Genomic DNA, 16463 nt, shown 5'->3' on the forward strand with positions numbered 1-16463 from the left:
AGTAGCCGATACAGCCAGGTAGCGCTTTGCTAACATGGCAACATAAGGATATTTGCCGTTTGTAATAGCTTTGGCTCGGTCTGAACTTTTTGCGAGTGGTGGAGGCTTAAATGCTAGTGGGAGTTGGGTTTGCACTTCAGTCTTTTGGTACCGGTGATATTCACGTTCGGGTGATGCCTTTTCAAATGAGTGCATGTGCAAGTTTGATGTATTGCCAGCCGCGTAACCAATTTTAGTTGAACAATGCCGACAAACAGCTTTGGTTCGATCCACCTGTCTTTGTTCGTCATCCTTGTACGTAACTGTGAAACCAAAATGTTCCCAAACCGGAGACTTCAATGATGCTGGAGTATTTTCGAGCTCAACTTTATCTGCGTTCGCCATTTCGACAGTTCCTCAAATTACTGACTACATTTGAACGAATCCCTCTGACCAGCTCGTCCAATGAAATGACTTGGTCGCTCTGACGCGTTGAACACAATGGGAGCAAATTACTCTGAATGCTGCGACGCAGCACCTGAGATTACTTCCAAGAAGTTGTTCACGTTCTCAATTTTTTTACGTTTAACGTTATATTCGTTCGGTACACTTCGGTACACACGTGTACCGAACCGAAGGGCCCGTACCGAATAATTTCGGTATGTGTACCGTTACACCCCTAGAGACCGCAGATGCTGTCTTGAAGGGGGGGAGGTGGTTGACGTAGGCACGGTGATGAAGACGGGGGAGATGGTGCGCTTCTCTTCTTCGGTGATTGCTCTGGGCGTCGTTGAGGGGCAAAGGACATGCTGCCAACCCTGTGTGTCGCCTTCATGTGGTCATCAAACTCCAGGAGGGAGGGTGAAAGGGTGAATGGAGAGTAGAGAGAGCTGGGGGATGAAGGAAGAGTATCCTCAAAGGTGATAGGGGGGTGAAGGGCGTTGGAGACTCCTCCATTTGTCTCATAGGTTTCCCATAATCAAGACATTCAAACAGGCGGGTGCAGTGATACTTCTTCAAGGTTTTCTGCGCGATGTGTTGTGTCTTTCTCCTGTTTTGAATCCTCTTGTTGCTTGTCCTTGGCAGAGGGAACAGATTGACGAAGCAGGCAGTTGAATATGTTAGAGATAAACAATTTCACTCCTGACTTGTTCAGGCAAACTCCATCTGCCTTAAAAAGATGTCTGCAGTCCCAGAAAAAGTTACAATTGTCAATAGAATGGTCAGTACAGGCAGTTGAAAGCCATGTGTTCTGTTCAAACAATCTGCTAAATCTCTCCACTCCTCTTTTGACTGGCGGTAGAGGGCCACTGATGAACACCTCCGCATGTAGAGAGCCGACAGTTTCCAACAAACATTTAAAGTCTTCTTTAGTTTTCAGAAAAATCAGCATAAAAAAGTAAGCAGAGGCAAGAGCAAGCAGAAAAGCGTCTGCACTGTAAGAAAGCAGGAAGCATCTTTTGGTAGCCATGCTGGTTAAGGGTGCATTGTATTCTGAATAAATCTCCAACAGTGAGACCAGCAAAGCCCCCCCCCCCCCCCCCACCCTCACACCTCCTCCTCCATGCTTCACGGTGGGAGCCACTCATGCAGAAACCATCCGCTCACCTTCTCTGCGTCTCACAAAGACATGGAGGTTGGAACCAAAAACCAAAAAAGTACAGATTTCCACTGTCTAATGTCCAATCGTTGTGTTTCTTGGCCCAAAACAATCCTCTTCTTCTTGTTGTTCATCCTCGGTAGTGGATCTTTGAAGCAATTGGACCACAAAGGCCTGATTCACGAAGTCTCCGCTGAACAGTGGATGTTAAGATTGTCTGCTCCTTGAGCTCTGTGATCGTTTGTCTTTGAGTTGAGTTGTTCTTGCCATAATATGGATTACAACAGTAGTCAAATGGGGCTCTCCACCGTGCACTAACCCTACCTCTGCACAACACAACTGATGGTCTCAAACACATTAAGAAGGCAAGTCATTCCACAAATGGACTCTTGACAAGGCTCACGTGTTAATTGAAAACCATTCCAGGTGTCTACCTCATGAAGCTGAGTGAGAGAAGGCAAGAGTGAGCAAAGCTGTCATCAAGGCAAAAGGGGTCTACTTTGAAGAATCTAAAATAAAAATCATATTCTTGATTTTTCTTTAGCACTTTTTTGTTAACTAGATAATTCCATATGTTTTCTTTTATAGTTTTGATGTCTTCAGTATTCATCTACAAAGTAGAAACAAATTAAAATAAACAAAAATTATTCAATGAGAAGGTGTGTCCAAACTTTTGACTGGTATGGTATATAAAAAAACACACATTTTAATATTTAGCGGGTTCCCTCATCTATAATCATTTATACAAGAGCAACTTTGAACATGTACAGCAGTAAAATGCAACGTACAAAATAATCAAGAAACATCATAAATTAAACACTCACAGGGAACATTTTACAGCACCATCATTACTATGACATAAGAAGGTGCTGTAAAATGTTCTGATGATACTTGCATACTTTTACTTAAATAAGGTTTGAATGCAGGATTTTAATTTGTAACAGAGTATTTCCATTCTATAGGCGTAGTCTATCTGTGAACGAACCCAAATACAATGTATTGTCTACATTGCAGCTAGTGCTATGCCAGAAGAAAAACTTTTTCATTTCTAACTGGAAGTGGAAAGGGCCTGGGCTACATAAGGTGAATTGAGACAACACAAATACACAATAGGTGGGACTAAGAAAGATAATATGAAAGTATAAAAACAAAGGCATTAATTAGGGCTGCAAAATGTCTCCTATTTTAATGGTGATTTGATTTTTAAATGCTAACACTTAACAGTTGTTTCTGACACTGCGTTTCCTGTTTCCTGCAGACGTCCAGCTGCTGGTGGTGGTTAAAGAAGAGCCTCTTCCTGACCAGCAGGAGTGGAGCACCAGTCTGGACCAGGAGGACCCAGAGTCCCCCCCATACATTAAGCAGGAACAGGAGGAACTCGGGATCAGTCAGGAGAGAGAGCCGCTTCAGAAGCTGGAGGAGGCTGATATCACCAAGTCCACTTTCACTCCTGACCCTGTGAAGAGTGAAGATAATAAAGAGAAACCTCAGTCCTCACAGCCTCATCAAATACAAACTGAACACATGAAAACAGAAGCTGATCGAGATGACTGTCGAGGACCAGAACCAGCCAGGAACTCAGATCCAGAGAGCAGTTTACAACCAAAGACTGAGGACAACACTGGAGGCTGTTTTGAACCTTACATTGGAGACTCTTCTGAACCTGACACTGACGATAGTGCTGATTGGAAGGAGACCAGAGAACCTGCGTCAGGCTCAAACTCACTGAAAAATAGACAAGAATCTGTCAGTGATTCACAATGTAGTGCTGTAAAGAAACCATTTGGCTGCTCAGTGTGTAAGAAAACGTTTAAATATAGAAGCAATTTTCATAAACACATGACAGTTCACACAAGAAAGAAACCACACAGCTGCTCAGTCTGTAAGAAAGCTTTTTCACAGAATATACATTTAAAGGAACACATGAGAATCCACACAGGAGAGAAACCACACAACTGCTCAGTTTGTCAGATAGCTTTTTCACGGAGTGGAAGTTTAAAGGCACACATGAGAATCCACACAGGAGAGAAACCACACAGCTGCTCAGTCTGTAAGAAAGCTTTTTCAAATAAAAGCAATTTAAAGGATCACATGAGAATCCACACTGGTGAGAAACCATTCAGCTGCTCAGTCTGTGAGATAGCTTTTTCAAGGAGTGAAAGTTTAAAGGCACACATGAGAATCCACACAGGTGAGAAACAATTCAGCTGCTCAGTCTGTAAGAAAGCTTTTTCTAATGATAGAAATGTAAAGGCACACATGAGAATCCACACAGGTGAGAAACAATTCAGCTGCTCAGTCTGTAAGAAAGCTTTTTCGAATGATAGAAATGTAAAGGCACACATGAGAATCCACACAGGTGAGAAACCATTCAGCTGCTCAGTCTGTGAGATAGCATTTTCACGGAATGGAAGTTTAAAGGCACACATGAGAATCCACACAGGAGAGAAACCACACAGATGCTCAGTCTGTAAGAAAGCTTTTTCAAATAATAGAAATGTAAAGGAACATATGAGAGTCCACACAGGAGAGGAAATATACAGCTGCAATGTTTGTGACAAAAGATTTAAATGGCATAGTTATTTAAAAAGACACAAGTGTGTTGGTCGTCAGTCCTCACAACCAAATGCTTCTAAAAGCATTGTCTAACACGACTGTACCATTTTCCTGATATGTGTTGTTTTCTCTGCATACTCTAATGAGGATTATTATTCCCAAGCGCTTCAAGGCCACAGAGCTGATTTGGCAGACTATGTTGAAACTACTCCTTTTCACACAAAGTTTGCTACGGCTCAAGGACACAGGTGTCTTACACAAAGTTTGAACTCCCATCACAATATGAGACATCCGTGTGAAAGCAGATTCCTGGCGTTCAACCTAGCCACACAAAACTCTGTCTGCCCGCCTTATCTTGTATATAAGCTTTGCTATTTTGTGACTATTGCGCACACTCCTGCAGACTATCCTATACTCTGTGAGACCTGTGCCTTTGAATATTCAAATAAATAACCAGAAAGACAACTCTGTTTGTTTCACCATTTATTGTTTGATCATTCTGACTTGTGTGTCTCCACAGTATTGACTAGGTCTAAGATTTCCGTAACAACTTGGCGTTGTCGGCAGGATCTCTGCAAGTTCGACTGGGGACACCTATGGACGCTGGTAGTCGCTCCAGGATCCTCGGATTCTTCTCTACCTCGACAGAAACCGTACGGGACGAGAGGACCATGCACGGACCACTATTGCGGTAAGCATGTTGTAACTTCCGGTTGTTGTTGTTGTTGTCATCTCCGGGTATCCGGTGTGCCTGTTCTGTTGCTGATAGCTTATTAACTTAACTTAACTTAATCGATCGTTTTAAAACTCTTGATCACAGCAATTGCCTGACGTTGTAATCACACATTACTACAGCTTAAGCACTCACAACTCTCCTTCTCTTAGCGACTGTAACTCCACAGTTGCCTACACTCTTTTCGGGTTTGCTAACGGTAGCTACTTTAGCTTGATAGCTAGCCATGGCTCTTTCCCCACCCTCGGGTGTTATTTCCTGCTCTTCCTGTCTCATGTTTGGTTACTTCCCGGCCTTTACTGGTAAGGATACATGTGTTAAATGTAGTATAGTTGTTAGGTTGGAGGCGGGAATCATAGCCATAGAAGCCCGGCTCTGCATCTTAGAAAGTAACTCAGCTACAGTAAAGCCCATGTTAGCCAGTGCGGACCGGCCAAAGGTAGCTCTTCTTAGCCGTCCCCCGGCAACTCCCGAGCAGCAGGGAGACTGGGTGACTGTTCTGAAGGGGCATAACGCGAAACCCGCAGGTCCCCACCAACCCGTTCACGTATCTAACAGATATTCCCCACTCAGCGAGACACCCGCTGAGAAGACAAGTCTGGTTATTGGTAGCTCTATTATGAGACACATGAATTTAGAGACCGAAGCCTCCACAGTCACATGCATTCCGGGGGCCAGAGCAGGCGACGTTGAGGCGCATCTTAAACTGCTGGCTAAAAATAAACGTAAATACAGTAGGATTGTTATTCACGGTGGTAATGATGTTCGTTTACGCCAATCAGAATGCACCAAACTTAATGTGGAGTCGGTGTGTAGTTATTCTAAAACAATGTCGGACACCGTAATCTTCTCTGGTCCCCTCCCCAATCTGATCAATGATGACATGTATCATTTCAGCGCTGGTTGTCTTGGTGGTGCCCAGCAAACAATGTGGGCTTCGTAAATAATTGGACAGCCTTCTGGGGAAAACCTGGTCTGATTAAGAGAGACGGCATTCATCCTACTTTGGAAGGTGCAGATCTCATTTCGGCAAACATTTCAGGGCTTTGTGGACTTAATCCATGACAAACTGGAGTTGAGAACAGGAGGCGGAGTTGCAGTCTTACACACTTCTCTGCGCTCTCTCCTAGGCAGTCATCCATAGGAATCCCGAACCCAATAAAATACCCAATATTAACGGTGTGTGTGTGTGTCTGCCCAAGGACAATTTAAGGTAAAACCTAATAGAGGTGTCATACATAATAACCTAATAAAAGTAAATGTAACAACTACTACAGTGCAACAAAACGGGAAGATTAAATGTGGTCTCTTAAACATAAGATCTCTAGCATCTAAAGCAATATTGGTAAATGATTTAATATCAGATTATAATATTGATATATGCTGTCTCACTGAAACTTGGTTGAGACATGAAGAATATGTCAGCATAAATGAGGCCACTCCACCCAGCCATATCAACACTCATATTGAATGAATGAATGAATGAAAACTTCATTACAGACTCAGGGTCCAGATAAAAGACAAGACATTACATATAATATATATTGCTCGAGGCACGGGCCGAGGAGGTGGAGTTGCAGCAAGCTTGTTATGTGTGGGGTGCTATGGTGGGGTCCCATGTACTTGTGCACATACATAATGTTTCTAATTATTTACAATTAAAAAATATATATATTCTGCGTTACTTTAGCCAACACTTTTATAAGGCCACTAGATTAGATAATTACGAAATGTGTAGATAGAATACATATCTTTCAGGTTGTTATTTTTTGTCATTATGTTTCATGTTTTATTTACCTTCTAGTATTTTTATATAGTATCTGAACTTTGGAGAGGAGTTGGGAGACACACACATCAAATCACATCTATAGATCAAGACAAAGCGAATGGAAGTACTCCCATACTCCTAGTGTGAAAATGTTTGTGAAAACGTGTGCAAAGTCTCAGAAAATCCTAAAAATAAGCTCATATTTGAATTCCCCATAAAAAAACAAATCATTCAGTAAAAACAAGGCCCCACTGATCATCTACTCTCTGAGACGATTCCAGGGATGTCTGGCTTGAGTTTCTACCACCAGGGAAAGTGGACACAAGTGCCCGAGATCAGCCTCTTAATTTACCCAGGGCCTAGTGCTTGGCTTTGGGCATGAACATTCAGGAAACTCCCCTGAGTATTTTATTAAATATCTGAACTTTGGAGAGGAGTTGGGGGACACACGCCACATCAAATCACATCTACAGATCAAGACGAAGCGAATGGAAGTACTCCTAGCGTGTGAATGTTTGTGAAAAACGTGTGCAAAGTCTCTGAAAACGGAGCAGTGGCTGTGATGCTAGCTTTGCGGCTAGCGGTTAGTTGTTGTTGTTTGAAGTTGTTGCTATGGAAACAACATGACGGAGAAAAAATTAATATCTTCTACATATAACAACGAACAAAGTAAAGAATGAAGTGTAGGCTATGCCTGTTTGAAGTTGTTGCTATGGAAACAACATGACGGAGAAAAAGTGTAATCTTCTACATATAATAACGGACAAAGTAAAGAATGAAGTGTCGGCTATGTTTAAATGTTCGGAATTTTACCATCATGGCCCTCTTGAGTTGCCGTAAAATATGACGGATATGACGGATGACGGGTGCGACGGAAATACACCCGAACACATCTGGTACCTACACCGGCACTTGCAGAGAGTGAAAGCATGTGAGGAAGGATGCTAGTACTTAGCCTACATACGTGTGTTGTACCATGTTTCAACGACCAACAAAGTCAGGCTCTAAGAAAAGAAGAGAAAGGAGAGAAAGACAAGAGAGAGGGATTAAAGGGCGACAGCATGTCACCCAGTTTTTCACAAGAAAAGGTGGGTGTGGTCCATGAGTGGTGCAAATTAGTCTGCTAGCTAATGTTGTTTTGTTTACTAATCTGACATTAAGTACAGTTAATATCTTTACAGAAAATTCAGAGGTCTTTCATTTCACTGCTCTTTTAGCTGACATTTAAAGGTATGGTAGGTAATTCACTTCAGAAACACTTGTTATATTCCATGGAATGCTCTTAACGTCCCGATAGCAATGAATATATTAAATGATTTGACAACAAATACATACAAAATGTCATCTGTAGAAGCCGTGGCGCTGTAAAAAGCACGACCAATCATCTGAGCCGGCCCGGCTAAAATGACTGGATGGCCTACCTGCCTGTCAGCCTTCCATCGGTGCACAAACTTATCTCGTGCCCTCATTGGTCATGTGCGCGTTCGTGTGTGTTGGGGGAGGGGCTCTGTGAGGAAGTGGCAGATTTTCTCCGGTTGTGTATTTTCAAATTCTAGCGATCTCGAGCCGGTTTCTCAAACTTACCTACCCCACCTTTAGGGACAAAATTATACCAAACGGAAGAAATATCAATATCTTTTCCCCAACAACTAAGTAGCTACATATTTTTCATTGCCCATAAATAACCTTATGATCACTAAATTGATCTGCAATCAGAGAAACCTTCACACACATGCACAAATAAGCGCAAGGATGACACGCAAATTCGTGAAGCGTTCCTTATGGTTTCCTTCCCGTAGCTCTTTTCTGTGATTTAATATGATTTTTTAAAGATTTGATATGATTTGGGATGATTTTGTGTGAAACAGCGCCCCCACGGCCCCCAGCGGTACTGCGGCGGCAGAGCCTGCTCTCCACTCCTCTGCACGCTGCTCCTCTTCACTCCTCTGCCTTTCTTTATAACACTGCAACATGTAGTTCACTAGTTTCACTTTGAGTAGTGGGCTATGCTTTAACTTGTGGAGGAGAGACACCTCCTCTGAGCTCTGTGGCTTCATGACTTCTTCTGTTTGCATCTCGCATTTCTGTTATTAGCAGGATTTCATCCAACAGGAGTCATCTGTGCTGTGAACAGAGCAGCATCTGATCACAGTGAAGACAGACCTGAGAGGTTTAGACATCTGGATGCGGCACAGGGTCTAAAGGGCCACTTTAGCGGGACGCTACGAGCTCAGGAGCCCCCCGCCCTCTGGTGCATTTAGGGCTGCCAGGTGAGGAGGATGTCCCGCTCCGCTGTTCGGCCCACTTTAATGGAACCAACCCTGGACAGCCATTGGTCAGAATTTTGGAAATTGCACGAGGATACTGCCCATTCTTCTCTGTGAAAGGAGGGGGCAAGGAGAGGAAAGTGGGCCCTGCTCCGCGGAGCGGAAGGTCCGCGGTTCGATCCCCAGCTGTGGCAGAGATGAGGAAGAGCTCCCCTCTCAGCCAGCACTGCCTGACACACATGACTCTAACACAGGGGGTTTTGGTCAATGATGATGATTGTAATAAACTACAAAGAGTACGGTTTAGTATCTGTAAAGTGCTGTGAGAAAACATCTGAATCAATAAAACTGATCTGATTAAAGAAAGGTTTGTTCTACAGAGCTGTATTATGATGCACGTTATATATATATATATGCGTGAGATGAATACATATTATTATTAATAATAAAAGCTGTCATCCAATCAGATCAGAGCCCTTTAGATCAATAAAGCCAGTGTACCACCCAGACCCCCCCCCCCCCCCCCCCAAATACTCTTTGACACCCACCGGCTGCATACTTGATATGAAGGTAAAGAGATGGTAGGAACTTGTCAAAACTGATTTGATTAAAGAAAGGTTTACAGAGCTGCATTATGATGCATGTTATATTTTATATATATATATATAATCTCATAATCTCTACTGTGCTTATTAATGCACCATGTTGTGTTTTATTGACCCGTGTTGCAGTCAAATATCAGACGTTGTGTAATTAATTATAAATAAAGTTTCCACACAAAGTTCAGTTCAGAGTTTTATTTTAAAATAGATTTAAATAAATAAAGATAAAAGACAATTAAAGAAAAAGTGGCATCATTCGCCCCTCTCTGGGTCCCAGCAGCCATGAGAGGGCCAGCCGGGAGCAGTGTCCGAAGAAGAGGAGGAGGAGGTCCCGGCACCTCCGGGATGTTGTAATGGAAGGGCTGTCCTTGTCCCACCTGTACAAAGGACAGCCCTTTCACTGGCGGGAGAGGCTGGACAGCCACAGCTGCAGCAGGGACGACGCCAGTTCCCTGCAGCAGCTCAGACACCCCCCCCCTCTTTCTGGCGCCGAGTGAACCTGTAAGACAAACCCAGGCAGATGTTTTTACGGAAAGAGAAACCCCAGTAGGGATTACAAAACCACCAACAAGCTGCAGGTCAGACTCACCACTGGGACCGGGTCCTCTGGTTCAGCTCAAAGAGCTGGATTTCGGTCTGAGCCATCAGCCTCGGGCTGGCCAGCACTGCCTCCCTAATGGCCACGTAGTCCGTGAGGATGAGGGACCACCGAGTCCTCATGATCCCTCCGGACCGCGTGGCCGCGGGGCGGAGACGGCAGAGCTGGCTGCAAATGGCCTCCACCAGGCGGCTGGTGCTGGGCCATGTTGCAGGGCCCGAGTTCAGCCCGAGAAGACAGCTGAGTCACGGAGAGGACAGTGAGGGTTAATAGGCAGCAAATATTCAGTACAGGAAACAGGAATATTTGAAGCCAGTCTTACCGTTGGAGACTCTCCTTTCCAGGACAGGAGGTGTTCTTCCCCTTCGCTGCCTTGAACCGCCCCTTTGGCTGCCTCTCCCGGTGTCTGGGAGGGTAGACGACTTTTCGCCTGTCCGGCTCGGGCAGGCGTTGCCAGAGGGCCATGAGGTCGTCCACCCTCTTGTCAGAAAACCCCTGAAGGCTCCTGGCTTCCAGCAGGGCCTTGGCCAGCTTCAGGACATGCTGGTATCCTGGCTGGCCATCAGGACCCTGCATCTCCTCCTGAGGAGAAAAGGAAGGAGGGAGGAGGAGAGAAGGAAGGAGGGAGGAGGAGAGAAGGAAGGAGGGAGGAGGAGGAGAGAAGAGCTGCTGTGGAGTCTTGAATACATATAATTATTGTTATCATTATCAGTAGTAGCAATGTGTTGGTGAACTGACCTCAGAGTCTGAGGAGGACTGCTGAGCAGGAGCCTCAGGGCACTCGGGAGGGTCCGGTTGGTGAGGGGCGGCCGGGCCGGATGGCTCAGACCTGGGTGCGTCAGCTGGATCACCCGTCCGGGCTGCTGCACTGGTGGACGGGATATCTGGCTGGAAGACGGTCGGGTCCTCCACGTCTTCCTCGATACCCTCGTCCACCTCCTCCAGCGACTGGATGGCAGCAGCCTCGTCCGGAATGTCGGGGTCCAAGCTGACGTCCTCAAGCACTTTGCCCGTCTGCCTGTACAGGAACTCCACCCCGATGAGCTCCCCTGTCACGCGGCAAAAAGACAGGAAGCAGAGGATTTGCAAAATGCTCCTTTTCCTCTCAGTTATGATGTCTGAATAAAGTGAGCAGGTTTCACATCACCCACCTGTGTACTCGGCAGGCTTGGTGAAGTCCTTAACCAGCTGACAGCCAAGCACCCTTTGGCTCTTCTGGTTAAGGACGTGCTTGAGGTGACCACTGTAGGAGCGCAGAGGCTCCACCTCGCCCGAAGCTGCCGCTGCGCGGTCCTCATTCCACCTCACCAGTCCATGGACCAGGAACGCCTGGAAGTGCTTGGCACTCGCCTGCGTCCCTGAGGAAGCAGGTATCGGATCAGAAATTAATTGACATTTGCGTGAAATGTGAATTCATGATAGACTTCATCACAAGCTGGGATGAACCGGTGGAGGTGGAAGGACTCCAAAGACGTGGAGCCCCTCGCGCAGCGATAGACCGGCAGGATGACTCCGCCCTTTGTCAGCCTGCCGGTCTGCGTGTACAGCTGCACGCCAGGTGGGTCCTGGATGCAGCTGAGGTGGGGCCTCTGCGTACTCCATATGTCCTGGATGCGGAGAGGGTCGAGCAACGGGATGTCCAGGGTGTCGCGTCCTGCCGTACCGCCGAAGGTTTGGAGGAGGTCCTGGATCAGGAGCGCCGTCTCTTCCGCTCCACGCGTCCGACGACGGCAGTGGAGCCTCCACTCCTCCCTGGTGATCTTCCGGATCACCTCGGCATCGGTCAGGCCGACCATCCCGTGCTTCCCCTCCAGCTGGGACTGCTTGGCTTCAATGAGACGGCGGGCATCTCCAGAGTCCACCTCGAAGATGCAAAGCGACAGCTGCCTCATGAAGGCGGGGTACAGCTCGTGGCTCTCGGTGGTGACACCTGCTGCGAATCGTCACATCATGTGCCAGATGTCCAGTCTCACCGCGAGCTGTCCCCACTCCTGTGAAAAGGAAACAAAAGTCTGTCTGATTATTGGAGTACAATTTCTCTTTTTACGATGTTGTAATTATCTTGACCAACACCGAGCGTGGCTTTGGTCGATAGTCGTTTTGTGTAAGTAATCTGATTATCAGTACTAGTATTGACAGGCCAGACCTGAAACAAGGCAGCTGTCTTTGACACGCCGTCTCTGTTGCAGCAGTCCCGATCCACGTAGATCAGCTGGGGGGGTGGTACCCCGGCGAGTCGGTACCGCCTCATCAGTCCGGCCGCCATACTGGACAGGCCCTCGGCGCCCTCGGAGCAGGTGAGGACGCTGATGAGGACCTGCCTGTACTCGTTACCAACATTGGTAACCCAGGCGGCCGTGTCGGAAGCGGTACCGGCGAGCTTCTTCGTCACCTGGACAGAGAGAGAGAGAGAGAGAGAGAGAGAGAGAGAGAGAGAGAGAGAGAGAGAGAGAGAGAATTCAAATGTGACGCATAAACACACGGCAACTGTAAGAAAAAAATGAAATTGTGCCAAACTGTACTGACCTTCTTGGTGGAATCCATCTTCAGGATGGATCCGAAGGTGGACGTGATCCTGGCCTTGTACTCATCCAGCCGCGTCAGTATATCGTATCCGTACACTGTCAGCAGCCAGATGGGTGAGGGCAGAGTGGGCATGATGGGCGGTGGTGGAAACTGCCCCCTCACGTTGCACAAGGCCAGGAACTGCTCGCACACGCCGAGGTACTGGATCCCTCTCCGCATCCAGGCGTCCGAGTGCTGCTCCCGCAGGGTGTTGCACAGCTGAGTGGCACTGTTGCCCAGAGTGCGGGACTTCAGCTGGGTAACCACCCTCTGGTCACAGGACAGCCTGCAGGAACACAAAACAAGCATTACATGCAGCTCCGTCATCACATTTATATATATATATAGTATATATATACGTATATATACGGTATGTTGTCAATTCCTCTCACTCGTACGTAAGTACTGCTGGGAACTGGCAGCTGTAGGTGGGGGCCAGCTGCCTGATGATGCCCTGTGACCACCCTCCGACCTTCTTCTTGCATCGACGGCACTCCAGGTACTCAGTGGCCATGAGATACCAGCCGTCGATGTCCAGGACCCTCCGGATGGTCCTGTACAGCCCAGCCTTCACCATGGACCCGGGGCATGAAGGCTGGGGGCATGAAGGCTGGGGGCATGTCAGCTGCAGACGCAGGATCCGGTGTGGCATCCAGAGAAACAGCCGACATGCAAAGAAGGGGTCGGGGGACGCGGGAGGCTGGTGGTAGATCGGCCGGGATTGGGGGGGGTTCCACCACAGATTCAAGTCTGTGATGAGGCTCGGCCTCCCCCACTGGTCCCTGGTGAACAGCACCCGACCGATCCACTGCTGCTGCTCCACAGTGAGAGCTGCACGCCAGGACACGGGCAGCAGCTGGAGAGAGAACCAGAGCAACGTAAAGGGCACGTATATGTGAGGACATCGCTCCAGGGCAGCAGGTGAGCAGCGTTTGCTTTGACAGACAGTCTTACCTCACGCGGCGGAGGAGGGAAGGCTGGCCCCGGCAACTCCTCCTGTCCGGGAGCAGCCGCTCCGGGAGCAGCCGTGGCTGCGGGCGGCGGTAGCGAGGAGGGAGCTGGTGCAGGCTGGACTACTGCTGGAGGTTGCAGGGCGTGGTCTTGTTCCCGCGTGGCCTCCAGCAGCTCCTCGTCCGTGGGCTCGCCCAGCACGGCAGAGACACCAGCCCCCCCTGTGTGGTGCGGAGGAGGGGGTGGCGGGAGGCGGATGGAGCGGGAGAGGGGCCTGAACATCTGAGGCTTAAAGAGAAATGAAAGTCAACTTTGTGTCAATCTCAAAAGATGTTTGTACACAGAAAGACACAGCCCAGAGGTATAAACAAGACACACATGTTTCATTAACATGAAAGAACTAGACGTTAGTTGTGTTGTGTTAATATTGAGCCACAGAAACTAAAACCTCGTGCAGCACAGAAGGTTGTTTAAAGAGGGAAAGTGACGACGAGACAACGACACCAGATTGGACGTGCTGAGGGAGCGATGCAGGCGGCGAGCGGTTGGAGGGGTTACACAGGGTTAACGAGGGAGAGGATGGTGAGTTTACTCTACAAGCGCTCGTTAGTGATGATCTGACAGGCGATTGGTCGGCGTGAAGCTTGGTGATTTGAGACTTGCAACAGGCGGATAGTTTTTCATTAAAGCAAACTTACCTGCCAGGTCAGATCCTTCTGAGTGCGGACATTTATAGAGCAAAGTAAAGGGAGAAGGGTCAAAAAGGAAGTCAAACTTTCAGTTATCAACAACATGTTGCATGAATGCTACTTGAGTTTTTACTCACACTGCTCCATGTCAACTACCGCCCTGATCAGCTCTTCATCGGAAGGCTCCTCCGATGGCTTGGAGGGAAGAGCTGATCTGAGGGAGGCTGTAATCGCAACGTGAGTGAGAAGAACATATACAGTGAACATGAGAAACACGAATAGGGTTAAACTGTGCATTTCATTCAGGCTGCACTTGCCTGGAAATGCAGGCGTAGGGACCAGCTTCTTGATCTTTGCCTGCATTTCCACCGCAGACAGAGAACGCCGGCCGGACACGAAGGCCGCAAACGCTGAACCAAGAGGCCTATGAGACAGAACAACATCTAGAATGCACAGCATGAAAAACACCAACGTGTCTTCAGAAAAGTCATCCAGGTACGTCAAACTCAGACGGCTTTAAAATAATACACGCACTTTGATGCAGTCCTCGCTCTCTGGCCAGAGACAGAGACTGTGCTGGTGCCGCTGGTGGTGGTGCTTGTGCCGCTGGTGGTGGCGCTGGTGGTGGATGCAGCAGCACCACCACCAACAGCAGGTCTCTGTCTGTCGCGGCTCTTGGTGTAGCGGATGGCGTTCTCCATCTGCGTGCCGGGTGTGGGAATCTTCCTCCGGAGGTAGTTGACAAATCTACAAAAATCAGACACGTGATTCTTATCAACTGAATTAGAATCCACATTGTGTATATATAATAATAATAATTAATAATTCCTTACATTTATTATAGCGCTTTTCCAGTGCTCAAAGCGCTTTACAGACACACATTACACATATTTGTTATACATGCAATGGTCACTGTGGACAATACCCACAGGAGCAAGTTCAGGTGAAGTGTCTTGCCCAAGGACACACCGGCTTTACAGACGCAGCAGCAGCGGGTTTCACCCCTTGATCTGATGATCATTGCACAGCGCACTGCGCCACACCGTCCATCTTCACGCCTCGAAGTCATCGAGGCGCTTTTACAAGTACACATTGATATTATACATGTACTGTGGACAATACCCACAGGAGCAAATCCGGGTGAAGTGTCTTGCCCAAGGACACAACGTGCCTGACGCAGTGGCGGCAGGAGCGGGTTTCGAACTGGAGTTCCCCAGCACTCCCCTTGATCTGATGATCAGATGCACAGACCACTGCGGGTGGTATATATATATACGAAGTCAACAAGGGCCTGTCCCTCCTGACCAGGCAGGAGCGACTTCGCCCGCGCCTCCTGAAACGCCCGGTGGAACCTGACTGCCTCCAGAAAGTCAGGGTACGCTGAGGAGTAGCGGGTGAAGGCGTCCTGTAAATTCACAAATAAGGTTAAAACTGTTGTCACTCTTTTAATGGTATTGTGAATCAGACTGAAGGACTCCACCTTGTTGGCCATCAGCGGGGACTGAGACCCTGTCCTCTCTCGCTCCTTCTGGTGGGAGGCGACCAGATGAATGGCGTAGCCCACGTCGTTCTCCAGGAGCCAGTGGAAGATCTTTCCCTGGTACTGGCCGAACTGGACCTTCCACCGGCTCAGGAGGAGGGAGGCGTTGGCGGTGGAGCCACCCTCGGAGGAGACGTGGGCCCAGGCCTCCGCGTCCACCTCCTCGGGCTTCTTTGCCCTGTACAGGGCTTGGCCGGCTGCTCGCCGGGGGGCGAGGGTGCTGGCTTCGGCCGTGGCCTTTAAGAGGAGAGTCCCGTTGGGGGCCCTCCGAAATACTGGATGTTCCATCTACACAGAGTTGGACTCAGTTAGACCACTACCACAAATACAATGAAGTACTTTACTGTTGGAGTCAGTACTAGATGGACTTCTACCACAAGTAGGCTACTATGAAGTGATTTTACTGTGTACTTATTCAGTTATTCTCTGTCAAACTCCTGTGGCCGAAAATAATTGTATCTCTCGTCAAATATAGCAGAAAACATGCAGTTTGACAGAGGATTAAAACTATAATCAGAGCCCTCTCATCTGAGCTCCGTTACACACACAGGAGCGGGACATCCTCCTCAACCTGGCCGCCATAAATGCCTCAGAGCACGGATACCTGAACCGTAG

At 47.8% G+C, this 16463-nt stretch overlaps 1 protein-coding gene across 1 annotated transcript in view; it reads left to right on the top strand.

The window, feature by feature from the left end:
• Nucleotides 1-4600, top strand: part of LOC117452255 (zinc finger protein ZFP2-like) — an 8819-nt gene extending 4219 nt beyond the window's left edge. Inside the window, exon 5 of the mRNA XM_034090763.2 lies at nt 2838-4600. Within this exon, the coding sequence (XP_033946654.2) occupies nt 2838-4228 (1391 nt within the window). The 3' untranslated portion in view covers nt 4229-4600. The remainder of the gene's footprint in view (nt 1-2837) is intronic.
• The last annotated feature ends 11863 nt before the right edge of the window (nt 4601-16463 follow it).

The sequence above is a fragment of the Pseudochaenichthys georgianus genome, chromosome 9 (assembly GCF_902827115.2).
Source record: "Pseudochaenichthys georgianus chromosome 9, fPseGeo1.2, whole genome shotgun sequence".
Lineage (NCBI taxonomy): Eukaryota > Metazoa > Chordata > Actinopteri > Perciformes > Channichthyidae > Pseudochaenichthys > Pseudochaenichthys georgianus.